The 21,149-nt window shown below is 41.7% G+C and overlaps 1 protein-coding gene across 1 annotated transcript in view; it reads left to right on the top strand.

The window, feature by feature from the left end:
• LOC112072925 (transmembrane protein 104) overlaps positions 1-21,149 on the top strand; it is a 61,566-nt gene that overhangs the window by 22,624 nt on the left and 17,793 nt on the right. Inside the window, exon 8 of the mRNA XM_024140302.2 lies at positions 474-570. Within this exon, the coding sequence (XP_023996070.1) occupies positions 474-570 (97 nt within the window). The remainder of the gene's footprint in view (positions 1-473; positions 571-21,149) is intronic.

Here is a 21,149-nt window from a genome sequence, read left to right as displayed (position 1 = left end):
AGTAGGAACTGGCCTCACTGATAATCTAACCGTCGCGAGGTAGTAGGAACTGGCCTCCCTGATAATCTAACCGCTCCGAGGTAGTAGGAACTGCCTCCTGATAATCTAACCGCTCCGAGGTAGTAGGAACTGGCCTCCTGATAATCTAACCGCTCCGAGGTAGTAGGAACTGGCCTCACTGATAATCTAACCGCTCCGAGTAGTAGGAACTGGCCTCACTGGATAATACTAACTCGCTCCGAGGTAGTAGGAACTGACCTCCCTGATAATCTAACCGCTCCGAGGTAGTAGGAACTGACAAGTCTGCAAAGTTTTTGTAATTCTGCCCTGTCATATTTAATATTTTATCATTGTTTCATGTTCTTTTGCAACATTGTAAACTAGTCTTTCCTGTCGTATGTAATTCTTGGACTGATTTGATCTGATCATGAAGGGATCTGTAATGATCAACAGTCTGTCTGTTCTCTCTCTAGTGGTAACCACTCATGCAGTGCTGGCAGTGTGAAATACGACGACACCGACTTGTGCTGGGGGCCTGTCACCAGGAAAGACGCCTACAAGGTGTTTCTGGTGAGTACATACTGCACCCCTGTTTCTCACCCCTGTCCTTCTACCCCCGTCCCAAAGGCCCCTGGAGGACACATGGTGTACCACATCTCTCTCTGTCAGCCCCTGCCATCGTGACTGAGCCACAATGTGCCAACCCCTGTCTTTGTTAGTGTCAGCCTCAGCCCAGAGAGCCCCTTCCAGTTCGGTCTCCCTCTCACGCCACCCCTCCCGCAGCCCTCCTGAGCAAGTGTGTGTGCCCTTGAAGTCTTAAGAGAGCGAAACTCCTGCGATTTCCACTTTTGCTTTAACTTTGCCGGCCGACAGTGATAGATGTGCTGATCTCCTCCTGTATTATTTCCCCCCTCCACTGTTCTCACTCCTCCCTCCATCCTCACTCATTTTCAACAGAACGAGCATACCCAAACAATTCTCCAATAAATGCATTGTTGTTTTTTATCTCGTCTGGATAAGCCTCTTACATCATGTCAACGAATTGAAATTATGCTGATTTATAATCTCCTCCTGTATTTTTTGCTTACCTTGCAGTTTCACAAAGTTTCCTTTTAGGGAAAGGGACATTTCCACCTCTGTGTTAATTTATCTAACTGATTGCTTCTTATTATAGTAGATGTTGAGATGATGTCTGCTTGGGAATATGTTTTAAAAAATTGACCGTATTTGACAGAAAGTCACCTGTTCTCTGGTGTTTCTTGAAGAAGTTGTCTCCTGTTATTAGTTTTGGTCTCTCCTGCTTACAGGCATTTGGATTTCTAGGGGCTTAGTTGTATTTTCTCCCATTTTCTTCTCCATGAAACCTTATTAGATTTCTTCCCGTGGTGGACTCGTCTTTAAATAAATAATTGGGCTTTGATAAAACATTCATCAGCTTCTGTTAGCACACAGGGAGTGGAGTGTCTTCCTGCTCCTCAGTCCCCCTTTGTCTTTGACGTGCCTGAGTCAAACGCTCTGGCCCCTTAGCCGCTGCCCACCACTCCCCATAATCACTTTAAATAATTGATTGACTATTCCTTTTAAGCCCAGCCGCTCTCCATACACCGCTCTGTCCTGCCCAATGGAAATTCCTCTCCTCTCCCACCTACGCTATACCTGCTTATGCCCTCTGACACGTCTCTGCCCCACCCCAAAGACCAAGGTGCCCTTCGTCCTAATGATGGGTCTATCTAGGCACAATGTCCACAACATCTAGAGTCTTTGCCATCTGGAGTCATTATGCAGCCCAGTATTTTCCTTTTTCTTTACAACGTCCATATCATTTCACTGGAAGGCTTCAAGCTCCAAACTAAGTGACCTGCTTTATCACCCTACTGCCAGTCTCTTTATGAACTGAGTGAGTCAGAGGGTGCTTTAGTATTGACTCCTATTATAATATGCTTAATCAGACTGGAAAACATTGCAACAGTTGTCAGAAAGGCTGACAATACGGCATTGGGAAATGCTTAATTATTTTGTTTTGGTTTAGCTAAAGAATTCAAATGAGCCTATTCATATATTATGCTGTCCCATTCTTTGAGTGTTTGAAAAAGGCATTACAAAAAGAACCATAATTACAATTCCTAATTACTTTTTTTGTTTTGGTTATGCAATTAGTTTGACTTAGTTTTGAGCCTCTAAGAGGGTGTAGGCATTAGCAAACACACTGCGTTCAATATGTTAGCATTAGTTGCTGCTTGGTTGTTGTATACCAATGGAATTGCTCAAAGCTGGTCTTTGAACTATGTTCAGGAGGTTCTCTGTGTTTCAGTGGTCATTACATTCTATCTGTTAATGGCCCTTCTCTCCTGTCCTCATCAACCACATTTCTCTCCTCACCATCACATCTTCTCAACCTCAAAATCGAGTAGTCTCTCCTGGCAACAGATTGTCAGTTAATCCTCCATTTGTACCTTGACCAGGCATGTGTAGCTCCCAGTTCTATAGGTGTCATTGATAAGGGGCTTTAATCCCTTGCTATGGTATTATCTGTTTCCTTAAGGGATTTTACTGTGGTAACTGCTCTGTGTACCATACTTATTCATCTTAAATAATCAATAGTGTGTGTAATGTGTATGTTGTGGTTTTGTGCTAAGCACTAATGCAACCTGAACTTCCTCAGTTGGGTGCGTATTTGGTCTGCCTGGGCTGCCGTACTGTGTAGGGCACCACTGGCTGCCACAGGGGGAGTGGGTTTTGATGTCGGACACATTAGTCCAGCCACAGCGTTATTAGGGTTTAGAAAAGGAAGCAAGGAAAGATTAAAGGGCAGCCCGATTACAGCATAACAGTTCACAGCTGTAATCCCCATGTGGGTGGCTGTTTGAGAGAGAAGGAAAGAGAGACTGATAGAGTGAAAGAGAAGGAGAGAGCATGATATAGAGAACTCAGGCTAATGTCACAGACAGACAGAAGTAGGGTTGATGGAGTGGTTCCTCCAGGGGGCCTTCTACCCTCTGCACCCTCAAGAATGGACTGTTGTCCAATCAGACAGGCTTAAGAGCTTTTTTTCACCTGCTCTGTACTGTGTTGGTCTGAAAGTCACAACCCTGGGCGTTGCGTGTTTCGGACCACCGGCCTCCTCATCAGACCAGGTTTTTATAGATGCCACCCACATATCAGTGGTCTGCCCGGCCAGACAGTTCTAATCGTCATCAACTGAGCCACAAGCTAGTCTTATTCTAGATCTCATTGGTCGATTTGAATGTCCCAGTCCCTTTATCAGAACAAGATACAAGACACATTTCAGTTGAAGGCATTCAGTTGTACAACTGACTAGGTATCCTGACATGACCAAAACTGTGGACACCTGCTCGTCGAACATCTCATTTCAAAATCATGGTCTGCGCACTTCTGCACTCGGCGGTCTCGTTCTGTGAGCTTGTGTGGCCTACCACTTTGCGGCTGAGTCATTGTTGCTCCTAGACGTTTCCACTTCACAATAATAGCACTTACAGTTGACCAGGGCAGCACTAACAGGGCAGAATTTTGACGTACTGATTTTTTGGAAAGGTGGCATCCAATGACRGTGCCACGTTGAGAGTCACTGAACTCTTCAGTACGGGCAATTTTACTGCCAATTTTTGTCCATGGATGTTGCATGACTGTGTGCTCGATTTTATACACCTGTCAGCAACAGGTGTGGTTGAAATAGCCGAATTGACTAATTTGAAGGGGTGTCCACATACTTTTGTGTGTGTGTCTGTGTGTATATATAGTGTACCTCACATTATGCTTGTAGATCTCTCATTTAATTTGTAATTTTTCCTCAGACAGTAGCCCCACGGTGGTTGCAGCAGTGTTTGTTGTGCTTGGACAACAGATTGTGGGTTATTTTTAGTATGTGACAGAACAGCTGTCCCAGTTCAGAAAAGTAGTTCTGCTCTACTAGCAGACCCACAAGGCTCTGGGGATCAGCACAGAGAAGGGGAGAGAGGTGAGGAAAAACACTGACCAAATCAAGGATCGTCTATTATATAGGAGGGACTATTTTGATAACCGCTGTCAAGAGATTTCTTCAGCTTATCTGAACAATTGTGAAGAAGCTACTGTCTTCACAGCCTGTCTAGGGCTGGGAATTTCCAGGGACCTCACGATGTTATCACGATACTTAGATGCCAATATGACATGTATTGTGATTCTATGTGTATTTCAATTCGATAATGCTGCAGAGACACAAGAGAGCATGAGAAAATGAGTTTTGATCAGTCATGGAAATAAGTGCTGAAAACATGTTGGCTCACTATTTAAAAAGATGGAGAACAAGCTGTAGGATGAAAATACCGGAGTTTTGACTCAGGTACAGCCGACTTGCTCTAGCTAATGCTACCAAGCAACAAAAAAAGTGTGTGTCTGTGTATATATATATATATATATCACACACAGTTGAAGTCGGAAGTTTACATACACCTTAGCCAAATATATTTAACTCAGTTTTTCATAATTCCTGACATTTAATCCTAATAAAAATTCCCTAGTAAATCCTAGTAAAAAGTTAGGATCACCACTTTATTTTAAGAATGTGAAATGTCAGAATAATAGTAGAGAGTGATTTATTTCAGCTTTTCACATTCCCAGTCGGTCAGAAGTTTGCATACACTCAATTAGTATTTGGTATCATTGCCTTTTTTAAATTGTTTAACTTGGGTCAAACGTTTTGGGTAGCCTTCCACAGGTTTCCCACAATAAGTTGGGTGAATTTTGGCCCATTTCTCCTGACAGAGCTGGTGTAACTGAGTCAGGTTTGTAGGCCTCCTTGCTCACACACGCTTTTACAGTTCTGCCCACAAATCTTCTATAGGATTGAGGTCAGGGCTTTGTGATGGCCACTCCAATACCTTGACTTTGTTGTCCTTAAAACTTCTTGTCAATAGGGGGGAGCTATTTTCACTTTGGAAAAAATCGTGCCCAAATTAAACTGCCTCGTACTCTATTCTAGATCATACAATATGCATATTATTATAACTATTGGATAGAAAACACTCTCAAGTTTCTAAAACTGTCTGAATTATATCTGTGAGTAAAACAGAACTCATTTTGCAGCAAACTTCCATATAGGAAGTGAAAAATCTGAAAACGAGGCTCTGTTTCAGGGCCTGCCTATTCAACTGGCTTATATTTATCGATATGCATGCACTTCATACGCCTTCCACTAGATGTCAACAGGCAGTGGAAGGTGGAATGRGGTGTCTAGCTTGATCTKAGGTCGAACAAGAGCTTTTGGAGTGGCAGGTCAGGAATTTCCTTTCTCTACCTAGGCGCGCGAAGCACCTCCATATTGTCTTCTGATAAGCGTTCGGTATACACGGCTAATATCTCCGGCTCTGATTTTATTTGATACATGTGATAATAACATCGTAAAGTACGTCTTTTCAACCGAGTTTTATCAGATTATTCAACGTTTATTGGGACTTTTGGAATTTTCCGTTCTTTGCGTAGAGAGAAGATGGGAATGTTATCAAGCTTGGCTAGCATTGTGGCGCGAATTCGACAGGAGAAAAGGACATTCTAAAACCAAACAACAATTTATTCTGGACCAAGGACTCCTTGTACAAGAATCTGATGGAAGCTCAGCAAAAGTAAGAACAATTTATGATGTTATTTCGTATTTCTGTGGAAAATGTTATTTCTATTCTCCGCCGTTTTGGCGGGCGCTGTCTCGCAATAACGCAAGCTGTTTGTTATGGTAAAGTTATTTTWAAAAATCTAACACGGCGGTTGCATTAAGAACCAGTGTATCTTTCATTTGCGGTACAACATGTATTTTTTAGTAAAGTTTATGATGAGTTCTTTGGTCAGATTAGGTGAGTGTCCAAAATAGCTCCTGACATTCTGGGGAAATGTTGCTACATTTTCACAATGTATAACCACGGTTTGCAGCTCTAAATATACACATTTTCGAACAAAATATAAGTGTATTGTATAACCTGATGTTATAAGACTGTCATCTGATGAAGTTGTTCAAGGTTAGTGATTAATTTTATATCTTTTGCTGGTTTTTGTGAATGCTATCTATGCGGTGAATAAATGCGTTTGTGTGTTTGGCTATTGTGGTAAGCTAATATAATGCTATATTGTGTTTTCGCTGTAAAACACTTAAAAAATCAGAAATATTGGCTGGATTCACAAGATGTTTATCTTTCATTTGCTGTACACCATGTATTTTCATAAATGTTTATGATGAGTATTTAGGTATTTCACGTTGTCTCTGTAATTATTCTGGCTGCTTTGGTGATTTTTGATGGTAGCTGCAATGTAAAACTATGATTTATACCTCAAATATGCACATTTTCGAAAAAACATACATTTATTGTATAACATGTTATAAAGGACTATTCATCTGATGAAGTTGTTTCTTGGTTAGTGACTATTATATTCTATTTGGTCGGTTTTGTGATAGCTACCTATGCGGTAGAAACATGGTGAAAAATATGCGGTGAGTCTTTTGGCTATTGTGTTAGCTAATAGAAATACATATTGTGTTTTCGCTGTAAAAGATTTTAAAAATCGGAAATGATGGCTGGATTCACAAGATGTTTATCTTTCATTTGCTGGTATTGGACTTGTGATTTCATGAAAATTATATTATATGATATCCCTGTCCCGTTAGGCTAGGCTATGCTAGTCAGCTTTTTTGATGAGGAGGATCCCGGATCCGGGAGGTGGGTTCACTGAAAGGTTTTTAAGCCATTTTGGCCACAACTTTGGAAGTATGCTTGGGGTCATTGTCCCATATGGGAGACCCATTTGCGACCAAGCTTAACTTCCTGACTGATGTCTTGAGATGTTGCTTAATACATCCACATAATTTTCCACCCTCATGATGCCATCTATTCTGTAGGTGCACCATGCTCTCCTGCAGCAAAGCACCCCACAACATGACGCTGCCACCCCCTGTGCTTCCGGTTGGGATGGTGTTCTTCGGCTTGCAAGCATCCCTTTTCCTCCAAGCAACGCATGGTCCCATTACGGGCCAAACAGTTCTGTTTTTTGTTTCATCAGCGCAGAGGACATTTCTCCCAAAAAAAGTACAATCTTTATCCCCATGTGCAGTTGCAAATCGTAGTCTGGCTTTTTTATGGCGGTTTTGGAAGCAGTGGCTTCTTCCTTGCTGAGTGGCCTTTCAGGTTATGTCTATATAGTACTCGTTTTACTGTTGGATATAGATACTTTTTTACTTGTTTCCTCCAGCATCTTCAAGGGTCCTTTGCTGTTGTTCTGGAGTGGATTTGCACTTTTCCGACCAAAGTACGTTGATCTGATGAGACAGAACGCGTCTCCTTCCTGAGTGTTATGACGGCTTCGTGGTCCCATGGTGTTTATGCTTGCGTACTATTGTTTGTACAATGATCGTGATACCTTCAGGCGTTTGGAAATTGCTCCCAAGGATGAACCAGACTTGTGGAGGTCTAACATTTTATTTTTTTGGTCTTGGCTGATTTCTTTAGATTTTCCATGATGTCAAGCAAAGAGGCACTGAGTTTGACAGGTAGGCCTTTGAAACATCCCAGGTACACTCCAATTGACTCAATGATGTCAATTAGCCTATCAGAAGCTTCTAAAGCCATTACATAATTTTCTGTAATTTCCCAAGCTGTTTCAAGGCACAGTCAACTTAGTGTATGTAAACTTCTGACCCACTGGAATTGTGATACAGTGAAATAATCTGTCTGTAAACATTTGTTGAAAAAAAATGACTTGTCATGCACAAAGTAGATGTCCTAACYGACTTGCTAAAACTATAGTTTGTTAACCAGAAATTTGTGGAGTGGTGTAAAAAAGATTTAATGACTCCAACATAAGTGTCTGTGAAGTTCAGACTTCAACTGTATGTGTTTTTATTTTATTTTTGAATCGTTACTTGAAGTCAAAGTATCAATATAATATTGTCCAAAAAGAATGTCCCGATATGTAACTGTATCGATTCACCCCCGTCACTAAGCCTGTCAAACCACTCTCTCTAGGATTGGGAGGTAGTGCCTACACATAGTATGAACTTTGCACCTCATACATACATGCATGCAGAGGACATGACTGAAACTCAATAACAATATTCACTGGATTGCACGGAATGGAATTCACAATTCTGGAGGTTAGCCTCACACCTTACCCTGAGGTGTCTGGACTGTCTGACTTATCGTCAATGGCCAGCTCTGTAAGTTCTTTTGAAACTTAGTCATATGAGTTCATTCAGTGACTTTGTGACTGAAATGAAAAAGGTATTCCAGGTGATCAAAGGTTTTATCATTCTGTAAACCTTCAATGGACGTCAAGCTTTTCACACAGCTCGTGCTGGGCTGTACTTTGTCAGTTCCTTTCACATTCTTTAGTCACTTTCAGACGGAGCTCAGACAACGTTGATTGTAAACACACAGGCTTTTGTCATATCAAGACGGACTAATAACAGCATACAAGCTGCACGGTGGGTGGCCTGTTTGGTTCGCTCTGACCTTTGGTTAGATCAATGGTGTTCACACAAAACGCTATGTATCATGCTGTGGAGCATGGCAGCCATTTTCTCCATCACGATCTGCAAAACCTCTTAAAACCCTTTTACACTTGTAGGAATTGGCCTATATGGATAGGGCTAAATTAAAATATTTCTGACAGAAGAAATATGAAAATAATATGCATAACCATGGTAGCAATTGAAAGGGAACAGTTTGGATATTATTGGAAAATGATTAGACCAAAGGTGAGGACACAACATTTCACCTGACACAAGACCGAATCCAAACATTAAACTGTGAATTTTATGTTCATTTTACATTTATTGTACTTCTGTTGCATTTGTTGATAACAAAATCTGAAAATACTCTGKATATWWTCAGTAACATAAGAATATTCCTGGAAAATGTGGGGTAGGTGCAACATAAGACAAATCATTCGAAGTGTTTGAGTGAGAGGACTAACTGGTGTATCCACGTGGCCACAAACCTCTCCACAGTGTGCACGTATCCTAAGTCATTTTAATGCACTTTTATTACTCAGAGAATAGTCTTCAACTACAAGGTGCTTTTTTTGCCCTCTCTTGTCTGTGTCGTATCCTGCATACCAGCCATCACACAATTACTGTTGTTTTTGCAATCCAGAAACTGTCAATTTATAAATCATAGTCTGGGTCAGGTGGGCATCATTTGAAAGCTTGTTATATTGCCAACATGACAAATGAAATTCTAAAGTACGATTTTACAGAGTTATGCTTTCACAATGCAATTCAGGGAAATGGGTCATAATTTTGGTGGCGCATCGGAATGAGTCATGAGTGCATTCAGGTGCATGTGACGTGGCAAATTTTCTTCACAAAAGACAAAAATAGGCTCATTCTGTTCAGACACCCCAGTTTATGATGCCATGTCATCTTGTAACTAACTGTACATCAAACATAGTGATCATAAACGTTGATATTGCATATGCATGAGTTTGATCATATAGAAATGTGAAGTGCACATTTGTACTCACTTGTATGGCATAATACATAACAAACGTCATCGTCCAAAATACATAGTCCTCTTAATTTTAATAGGTGTTTGTGTAAGTAACTGCAACTACTTGTCACACTCAAGTTCAGAACAGCGGTCTGACGTCATGTATAGCATGTTACTCTTCAGCCACTGCGTTCCAATTTTAGGCATTTATCCGTGCCCAATTCTGCCATTTTCAAGTGTAAAGGGCTACGAAGATGAGTTGGGTGAGATTCGATCTGCTGCTGATTGATTCTCGTCTCCAGTACCCAGGCTGTTTTCACTCTCCCTTAAAACTAATATACATTATTTTTAGACACTAAGAGAAAGCTTACATCCTACCCACTCACTTAGATTGGGCTTTTCCTCAGTCATGCATATCCGAGCGTAAGGTTGTAGGTCATTGTGTGCTTGACCAATCCTAGCCGTTGACCTGCCCTTTACATTGGACCGCAGTTTTAATTGTAAGGATTTGTTTCGGCTTGAAAGTGCAACAATGGGGTCTTTCTGGGGACTGGCTTAACCCCAGCAGAGATATTTCCTGAGACCTCAATTCTCTTTGTCTGTTGTTGCTCCCTGGCGAGGTTTACCTTTTGAATTTCAATTGCAATTTGCAACACCATTGGGACTTTACTGCATAAAAAAGTCCYTAGCTGTCCACTGGTTCCATAATGCATACATATACTGTTGGATAACCTAACTGTGATTTAAATGGCTGATTTTATATTGAGAATCTTTTTCTTGTGGTTGAGAAAGTGATGGAAATCAATACTGTATATCAGCTCAAAATTAGGTTTTGCTGACACTGCGTTCTTTCCCTGTTTGTCTTTATGTATATGTGCGTATTAAAGGCTATGTCTATTAGACCACTCAAAGTGAGTGGATGCTCAGTGAATTGAAATATTCTCTCAGCGGGCGCCACCCACCATGAAACGAGGCCACCTTTGTGTCAACCATCTGTTTAGATCCACTCCATTGAACGAGTCAGACTCACTCACACACTCGGGGACCCACAGAGAGAACAGATGCAGATAAGCCCAGATAATACACACAGATACAGTATTTTACCCCAGGGTTTCTTTTCATGCCTGTCTGTATGGTGAAAAGCGAGTGATGCTTTCTTCAGATGTTTGTGTGTTTCACTTTGGAGGAGATGGAGCGAGGGTGCTGTAGTGTATCTGCAGCGCTGTTGTAGTGGAGCCATCCCAGAGCTGCAGCGAGATGACAGTGCAGATGGTTTAATAGAGATTACCTCAGCAGGGGGAAGTGTTTGAGTTGGGAACCACACAAGGGGAGTCCACACCACCACGAGGCAGAACCCAATCAGAGCTGCAGATCAGGACACTGCAGAGGAGCTGCAGGGAGATGACAGTGCAGATGGTTTAATAGAGATTGCAGGGGGAAGTGTTTGAGTTGGGAACCACACAAGGGGAGTCCACACCACCACGAGGCAGAACCCAATCAGAGCTGCAGATCAGGACACTACAGAGGAACACAGCCGTACTGGGAGAGGACTGGAGGGACTGTTGGCAAGGGGGACTTAGAGATCATGCAGGAGAGAGGATACAGGCTCTCTGAGTCAGAGAACAATAATGTAGGCTGAGGATCCAACTGATCATCCAGTCAAAGACTTTTGAAAGACTAGAACCTATACTTACCCTGTTTAGGAAGAGTTTGTCCCATCTGTGTTTGCTAACTACAGCATATTGCTTCCACTCCAGCAGATTGAGCAGTTGTTAACCCTTTTTTGTGTGAGTTGTGCTGGTGCTGCTGTCACATTACCATGAAGAGTGGCAGTTAGCCACACGAGACAAACTGCTAACGCCATCAAATGTGCTTAAGGATCTCTTTGGCAGCTGTCACTACAGAACTCAATGTGGCTTGTGTGCCTGTGATTTGTAACCAAGGTAATACATGGTTTAATTATTGCCTTCAGCCTGTCCATTTAACCCAGTTTTTCCTCCCGTCTTTTTGCTTATAGACTCTGCAGACGATCATCATTTGAGAAGTTATTTCACTCATTGGTTTTGAGAAAACAAAACAAGGGAGTAGTGTAGCCCATTGCTTTCTATTACTTTTAATGGCATTGTCTGTGTCAATTGTTTATTCTTTCCTTTTCTCAGGGGAGTAAGATAAAATAGACATATTTGGCCTGTCTAACACGTTGTTAAAGTCCGTGCCTCGTGTTTAAGGAGAAAATCTACATGCTGTGTACAATATTGTTTTCTGTTTTGAAAAGCTGGTTATCTGGTACAAGGACATTGCAGAATGATGTAAGGGTCTTGCTCGGTGGGTGGCTGAACGCTAACAAACGTGATTCTCATGGAATTAATCTGACGCTTAAACGGAACACAGGCTCCCATTTAAAAAGGGACWGGTTTCAAGAGACTTTTACATTCAGACCCTGTGACCTTGGGCTGATTGCTTGTATGGCTGTGTGTTGGTGTATTTGTCGGGGCCTGCTGGTCAGGCTGACCAGACCCAGCCTCCTATTGAAAGAATGACCCAACCGTTTGCACCCTTCTCCAAAGCCAGGAAATAAAAAGGGACAGTCCGATTTCTCATATAGAGCTTGTCTTTTTCAATTACACCGTGACATGGAGCATATTCATGAAAAGGCCCCTTAGTTGATGTATTATTTAATTTATTCTTCATAAGGTCCATCGTCATAATTTAATGAGACCTTGTTCTCTGTGCGATATGACACCCCCTTCTCCCCATCCCCCACATCCCCTACTAAAAGTTATAACGATCGGGAGAGTGAAATAGCCAMGGTCCTATTAAACCACAGGCAAATTATCGTTTCGAATTTCCTCCCAGATATGTCCTTTGCCTGTCATAAATCTTCCCTTTGCGGTGTTGCTCGTTATTTTTACCTAGGTGTATAATGGTTTCTTTTGAGGAGCCAGAGATTTGAATTAGGCAAACCAACTGGAAGGCAACTGCACCCCAGGTCCCCATATGAAGTCATAGTGGTTCAGTGTATTAAATGAGTGCTATGCTCATCATTCTTTACTTTCACAACTGATAATTGTTCCCAATTTACTCTGGCTACCCAAATAGAGGCAGCTGGCACAAATGTGTCCACAACAGTTTTTCGGGAGGTCTGGTTAAGCTAAACCCATATTTCTGGGAAGTTGTGAATGATAAAGTAGGGAATAGTTTTAAATGTTGGCTAAGAGTTTAGCTCATGTCTTATCCTTGGTATCCTCTCATCTCTCCAGAGAGAAGTTTTGAGATCCAGTGTAAAGGCAGAGCTTTATATCAGCCCCTCGATTGCTCTGTTGAACTAAGAATGATCTTTACAGGTCACACCCAAGTTCAGTATTTGTTTACGCTGATGTTATGTCTGTTCAATGATTGTTGTATGCCATAACATTCTCTGATAGACTTCAAAGGCTTGAAACTCTGAACATCAGAGGAGTTTTGAAGCTAGGATAAAGGGAGTAATCCAGTCTTATCTGTACAGTATAGAGTTGATCATCCTCATCATTTCCTCTCCTCATTGCTTCACAGTCTCTTTCTGTTTCAGTAATGGCTTGGTGATATCACTAAAGTTACTGACTCATATCTATTAAATCAAACTTTATTTGTCATATGCGCTGAATACAAGTGTAGACCTTACCGTGAAATGCTTACTTACAAACCCTTAACCAACAGTGCAGTTCAAGAAGAGTTAATAAAATATTTACCAAAYAAACTAAAGTTTAAAAAAAGTTTATAAAAAAGAAAAAGTTACACAATAACGTAACAGTAACAAGGCTATATACAAGGAGTACCGGTACCGATTAATTGTTCAGCAGTCTTATGGCTTGGGGGTAGAAGCTGTAAAGGAGCCTTTTGGACCTAGGCTTGCTGTGCGGTAGCAGAGAAAACGTCTATGATTTGGKTGACTGGAGTCTCTGACAATTTTTTATGGGCTTTCCTCTGACACCCCCTATTATATAGGTCCTGGATGGCAGGCATTTTGGCCCCAGTGATATACTGTGCCATACGCACTACCCTCTGTAGCGCCTTACGGTCAGATGCCGAGCAGTTGCCATACCAGGCAGTGATTGCACTGGTCAGGATGCTCTCAATGGTGCAGCTGTGGAACTTTTTGAGGATCTGGGGACCCATGCCAAATCTTTTCAGTCTCCTGAGGGGGAAAAGGTTTTGTTGTGCCCTCTTCACGACTGTCTTGGTGTGTTTGGCCCATGATAAGTTCCTTGGCGTCCACATCACCAACGAACTAACTCTTGGCCCGCTCCAATACAGCCCCGTTGATGTTAATAGGGGCCTGTTCGGCCCGCCTTTTCCTGTAGTCCACGATCAGCTCCTTTGTCTTGTTCACATTGAGGGAGAGGTTGTTGTCCTGGCACCACACAGCCAGTTCTCTGACCTCCTCCCTCTAGGCTGTCTCATCGTTGTCAGTGATCAGGGCTACCACTGCTGTGTCGTCAGCAAACTTAATGATAGTGTTGCCATTGTTTGGCCACGCAGTCGTGGGTGAACAGGGAGTACCGGAGGGGACTAAGTACACACCCCTGGGGGGCCTTTCAAAGCACTTCATGGCTACCGACATGAGTGCTACGGGGCGGTAATCATTTAGGCAGGTTACCTTCTCTTCCTTGGGCACAGGGACTATGGTGGTCTGCTTGAAGCATGTAGGTATTACAGACTCAGAAAGGGAGAGGTTGAAAATGTCAGTGAAGACACTTGCCAGTTCGTCCGCCCATGCTTTGAGTATACGTCCTGGTAATCCATCTGAACCTGCGGCTTTGTAAATGTTGACCTGTTTTAAAGGTCTTGCTTACATCGGATACCAAGAGCGTTATCACACAGTCATCCAGAACAGCTGGTGCTCTCGTGCATGCTTCAGGGTTGCTTGCCTCGAAGCGAGCATAAAAGGCATTTAGCTCGTCTGGTAGGCTCGCGTCACTGGGCAGCTCACGTCTGGGTTTCCCTTTGTAGTCCATAATAGTTTTCAAGCCCTGCCACATCCGATGAGCGTCAGAGCCGGTGTAGTAGGATTCAATCTTAATCCTGTATTGACAATAATCCTGTATTGGCTTGTTTGAGGGTTTGTCTGATGGCATAGCGGGATATCTTATAAGTCTCCGCGGCTGTGCTTCCCTTTGTATTCTGTAATAGTTTGCAAGCCCTGCCACATAAGACGAGCGTCAGTAGTATGATGGAGTATGATTCAATCTTAGCCCTGTATTGACGCTTTGCCTGTTTGATGATTCGTCGAAGGTCATAGCAGGATTTCTTGTAAGCTTCCGGGTTAGAGTCCCGCACCTTGAAAGCGGCAGCTCTAGCCTTTAGCTTGATGCGGATGTTGCCTGTAATCCATGGCTTCTGGTTTGGATATGTACGCACTGTCACTGGGGACGATGTCGTCGATGCACTTATTGATGAAGCCAATGACTGAGGTGGTATACTCCTTAATGCCATTGGATGAATCCCGGAACATATTCCAGTCTGTGCTAGCAAAACAGTCCTGTAGCGTAGCATCCGCGTCATCTGACCACTTCTGTATTGAGCGAGTCACTGGTACTTCCTGCTTTAGTTTTTGCTTGTAAGCAGGAATCAGGATAGAATTATGGTCAGATTTGCCCAATGGAGGGCGGGAGAGAGCTTTGTATGTATGCATGTCTGTGTGTGGAGTAAAGGTGGTCTAGAGTTTTTATTACATTTTTTCCTTTGGTTGCAAATGTGACATGCTGGTTAAAATTTGGTAAAACTGATTTAAGTTTGCCTGCAGTAAAGTCCCTAGGCCACTAGGAGCGCCGCTTCTGGATGTGCATTTTTTGTTTGCTTATGGCCTTATAGAGTTGGTTGAGTGCGGTCCTAGTGCCAGCATCGGTTTGTGGTGGTAAATAGACGGCTACGAATAATATAGATGTGAACTCACTTGGTAGATAGAGTACCTTATGATAAGCTGTAGACCACACTATCTCAGCCGAGCAATACTTCAAGACTTCTTTAATTGGTCCAGCTCCTTTTGGAGGATAAAGTGCCATTAGTAATCTTACTCTTGATTTCTAATGTTTAAAGTTGGTCCAATGTAAATGTGACACAGAAAATAATTGCGAAATAATGCTTTTTAGCCTATTAATTGATGGAAATACCAGTCGATAGAAATACATTTGACTGGTCATGCTTATCGGTCAATAGGTTCATTTGCATAATTTTGTGGAATTAAATTGGCTCGTGTATTCATTATGTATCTTATCATACACATACAGCATACAGATACAGAGCCTTTGAGTGAAAAATCTGTCAGACAGTGGAAGAGCTCCCGAGTGGCRTAGCGGTCTAAGGCACTGCATCTCAGTGCTAGAGACGTCACTACAGACACCCTGGTTCAATTCCAGGCAGTATCACAACTGGCCGTGATTGGGAGTCCCATATGGCGGCGCACAATTGGTCCAGCGTCATCCGGGTTTGGCTGGTGTAGGCCGTCATTGTAAATAAGAATTTGTTCTTAACTTGTTCTTTTCTTGTCTAGTTAAATAAAGGTTAAATAAAAACAAGAAAATAATAATAAACAGAAACCGTTTCTATCTCCTTTTACTGCTTCACTATACTCATTCAGAGGAGTGAACACTTTCGTATTGGTTGTACTGTCACAATGTACACAGTGGCCACACTTGTAATTGCCATTGGGTGGGCCTGGTAGCCAAGTGTCATGCTTCTTAGGTAGCTTCATGCTGTGCGTCACGGAATCGGCTATATTGCTTATATGGCTCCCAAAAAATGTGAAGGGGTAATATTGTGGACACTCGTAGATTGGGATTACTTTTGAGAATGTTCCAGTGTTTTAATACATTGGATTTGAAGTGACTGGCACATGTGCTCTGTGGAAAAACACAAACCTGGGGGAGTTTTGTCTATTTAAAAAAATATGTAATTTCACCTTTATTTAACCAGGTAGGCCAGTTGAGAACAAGTTCTCATTTACAACTGCGACCTGGTCTAGATAAAGCAAAGCAGTGCGACACAAACAACAACAGAGTTACACATGGGATAAACAAACGTACAGTCAATAACACAATAGAAAAGTCTATATACAGTGTGTGCAAATGAGGTAAGATTAGGGAGGTAAGGCAATAAATAGGCCGCAGTGGCGAAATAATTACAATTTAGCAATTAAACACTGGAGTGATAGATGTGCAGAAGATGAATGTGCAAGTAGAGATACTGGGGTGCAAAGGAGCAAAAAATAAATAAATTACAATATGGGGATGAGGGTGTTGGATGGGCTATTTACAGATGGCCTATGTACAGGTGCAATGATCTGTAAGCTGCTCTGATAGCTGATGCTTAAAGTTAGTGAGGGAGATATAAGTCTCCAGCTTCAGTGATTTTTTTTTCAATTCGTTCCAGTCATTGGCAGCAGAGAACTGGAAGGCGGCCAAAGGAGGAATTGGCTTTGGGGGTGACCAGTGAAATATACCTGCTGGAGCGCGTGCTACGGTTGGGTGATGCTATGGTGACTAGTGAGCTGAGATAAGGCGGGGCTTTACCTAGCAAAGACTTATAGATAACTTGGAGCCAGTGGGTTTGGCGACGAATATGAAGCGAGGGTCAGCCAACGAGAGCATACAGGTCGCAGTGGTAGATAGTATATGGGGCTTTGGTGACAAAACAGATGGCACTGTGATAGACTGCATCCAATTTGCTGAGTAGAGTGTTGGAGGCTATTTTGTAAATGACATCGCCGAAGTCAAGGATCGGTAGGATAGTCAGTTTTACGAGGGTATGTTTGGCGGCATGTGAAGGATACTTTGTTGCGAAATAAGAAGCCGATTCTAGATGTAATTTTGGATTGGAGATGCTTAATATGAGTCTGGAAGGAGAGTTTACAATCTAACCAGACACCTAGGTATTTGTAGTTATTCTAAGTCAGAACCGTCCAGAGTAGTGATGCTAGGCGAGCGGGCAGTTGCGATCAGTTGAAGAGCATGCATTTAGTTTTACTTGCATTTAACCTGTYTAGGGCTGGCGGAACCCCTCGCCAACAGCCAATGAAATTGCAGGGCGCCAAATTCAATCAACAGAAATCTCAATTCAATTTTCTCAAACATACAAGTATTAGACACCATTTTAATGATACAATTCTCGTTAATCCAACCACAGTGTCCGATTTCAAAAAAGCTTTTCGGCGAAAGCAGAACATATCATTATGTTAGGTCAGCAACTAGTCACAGAAAGCATACAGCGATTTTCCAACCAAAGAGAGGAGTCACAAAAAGCTGAAATATTGATAAAAATGTATCACTAACCTTTGATATTCTTCATCAGATGACACTCCCGGGACAACATGTTTCACAATACATGTATGTTTTGTTCAATCAAGGTCATATTTATATCCAAAAACCTCAGTTTACATTTGGCTTGCCAAAAACATCCTGTGAATTTGCACAGAGCCATATCAAATCACAGAAATACTTATAATAAACATTGATAAAAGATACAAGTGTTATTTACAGATTTAAAGATATGCTTCTCCTTAATGCAACCGCTGTGTCAGATTTCAAAAAAACTTTATGGAAAAAGCAAACCATGCAATAATCTGAGTACGGCGCTCAGAGACATCACAACCCAAGAAGATATCCGCCATGCTGGAGTCAGAAATAGCATTATAAATATTCACTTACCTTTGATGATCTTCGTCAGAATGCACTCCCAWGAATCCCAGTTCCACAATAAATGTTTGATTTGTTCCATAAAGTTCATAATTTATGTCCAAATGCCTCCTTTTGTTAGCGCGTTTGGTAAACAAATCCAAACTCACGACGCTGGTGCAAGTCCAGCGGAAAGTACAGACGAAAAGTTCAAAAAGTTATATTACAGATCGTAGAAACATGTCAAACTAAGTATAGAATCAATCTTTAGGATGTTTTTAACATAAATCTTCAATAATGTTCCAACCGGAGAATTCCTTTGTCTTCAGAAAAGCAAATGGAACAGAGCTCGCTCTCACATGAACGAGCGTCACGAGCTCAAAGCATTCTGCCAGACCTCTTACTCATTCCCCTCTCATTCGGCCTCAGACAAGGTTCTAAAGACTGTTGACATCTAGTGGAAGCCGTAGGAAGTGCAAACAGATCCATACCCCACTGTATCTTCAATAGGGAATGAGTTGAAAAACGACCAACCTCAGATTTCCCACTTCCTGGTTGGATTTTTTCTCAGGTTTTTGCCTGCCATATGAGTTCTGTTATACTCACAGACATCATTCAAACAGTTTTAGAAACTTCAGAGTGTTTTCTATCCAAATCTACTAATAATATGCATATATTAGCAAGTGGGACTGAGTAGCAGGCCATTTACTCTGGGCACGCTTTTCATCCAAACGTGAAAATGCTGCCCCCTATCCATAAGAATTTAAAACTTCTTATGGCTGCGATCCCGTTAGCGGGATCGATATGACAACAGCCAGTGAAAGTGCAGGGCGCCAAATTCAAACAACAGAAATCTCATAATTAAAATTCCTCAAGCATACAAGTATTTCACACCATTTTAAAGATACACTTCTTGTTAATCTCACCACAGTGTCCGATTTCAAATAGGCTTTTCGGCGAAAGCACCACAAACGATTATGTTAGGTCTGAGCCAAGTTACAGAAAAACACAGCCATTTTTCCAGCCAAAGAGAGGAGTCACAAAAATCAGAAATAGAGAGAGAATTAATAACTAACCTTTGATGATCTTCATCATATGACACTCATAGGACTTCATGTTACACAATATATGTATGTTTTGTTCGATAAAGTTCATATTTATATAAAAAAATCTCAGTATACCGTGGCGCGTTATGTTCAGTAGTTCCAAAAACATCCGGTGATTTTGCAGAGAGCCACATCAATTTACAGAAATACTCATTATAAATGTTGATGAAAATACAAGTGTTATGCATGGAACTTTAGATACACTTCTCCTTAATGCAACCGCTGTGTCAGATTTCGAAAAAGCAAACCATGCAATATTCTGAGTACGGCGCTCAGAGCCCAAACAAGACAAAAATATATCAATATTGTGCAGTCAACAGAAGTCAGAAATAACATTATAAACATTCACTTACCTTTGAGCTTCATCAGAATGCACTCCCAGGAATCTCAGTTTCACAATAAATGTTTGTTTTGTTTGATAATGTCCATTTATGTCCAAATAACTCAGTTTTGTTCGTGCGTTCAGTACACAATCTAAACTCACGACGCTCATGGTCAGCGCATGTTCAGCTCATGGCCAGCTCATGGCAGACCTTACTCAATCCCCTCTCATTCGGCCCCACTTCACAGTAGAAGCATCAAACAAGGTTCTAAAGACTGTTGACATCTAGTGGAAGCATTAGGAAGTGCAACATGACCAATACCCCACTGTATCTTCAATAGGGAATGAGTTGAAAAACGACCAACCTCAGATTTCCTACTTCCGGGTTGGATTTTTTCTCAGGTTTTTGCCCGCCATATGAGTTCTGTTATACTCACAGACATTATTCAAACAGTTTTAGAAACTTCAGAGTGTTTTCTATCCAAATCTACTAATAATATAGCAACTGGGACTGAGTAGCAGGCAGTTTACTCTGGGCACCAAAATCTATGTCTGTGCTACAGTTACTTCGGAGTCTTAGGAATTGAGCTACCGGTATGCTCCGCTTATGGTGTACGGGGTGGTTACTGTCTGTGCGTAAAAGTGTATTCCTACTCTGCGGCTTGCAGAAGATAGTAGACTCCAAGTCTGTTTTCTTCTCTCTGTTGTGAATTTGAGATTGGGTTCAGATAAATTATATGAAATGAACTCTGAGAGGAGACCTTCAGTACCGTTCCATACCAGTAGGATGTCGTCTATGTATCTTTTCCAAAGGGTGATATTCTGGAAATATGGGTTTTTCTGGACATCATAAATGAAGGTCTCCCAGTGTCTCATGAATACATTTGCATAGTTAGGAGCAAAGTCATCTCCCATTGCTGTACTCTGAATCTGTTGCTATAAACTGCCCGCATATTGGAAGTATTTTGATGTGAGGGCTATTTCAGTGAGAGACAGAATAAAGTTAGACGGAGGTAAGAAACCCTCAGGTCTAGTGTTGAGATAGCGTGAGAGCGCTCGTAGGCTTGCGTCATGCGGGCTATTAGTGTAGAGAGACTGAACGTCAAGTGTAACCAAGATGCTTTCGCTGTCGCATTTATAGTTATTGATGATCTTAAGCACATCATGGTATCTCCTAAAAAGGCTGGCAATGCTGGCACAAATGTTGAGATGAATAAATCATCATATTGAGACAGGTGTTCAACAGGGCTACTGTTACCTGACACTATGGGAYGTAAAGGAGGTTCATCCATACTTTTATGTATTTTCGGTAAGCCATCATAAACTGGACAGACTTATTGCTCATTAAAGTGAGCAATAAGAAATCAATCTGCCTTTTTTGTTGTTGAGTACCCTAACTTAATTTTACCTCAAGTTAGTCCTTTTGGAAGTTTTTCTTGGTAAGCCCTTCTTATAGTTATTCTAACATGTTCAAAGTGCACATCAGAAGTCTGTAAGAAGGACCACATATCATTGCATCCTCGACATGCATGTTCTTCTGAATGCGATTTCGGTCACTCTGAGCACGGTGTGTRGATGCCCTMATCAGGTTACGCACCCAATGCAT

The sequence above is a fragment of the Salvelinus sp. IW2-2015 genome, unplaced genomic scaffold, assembly GCF_002910315.2.
Source record: "Salvelinus sp. IW2-2015 unplaced genomic scaffold, ASM291031v2 Un_scaffold2092, whole genome shotgun sequence".
NCBI classification, from domain to species: Eukaryota; Metazoa; Chordata; class Actinopteri; order Salmoniformes; family Salmonidae; genus Salvelinus; species Salvelinus sp. IW2-2015.
Note: the sequence above shows the minus strand (reverse complement) of the source record. Positions and strands in the feature narration are given on the sequence as shown.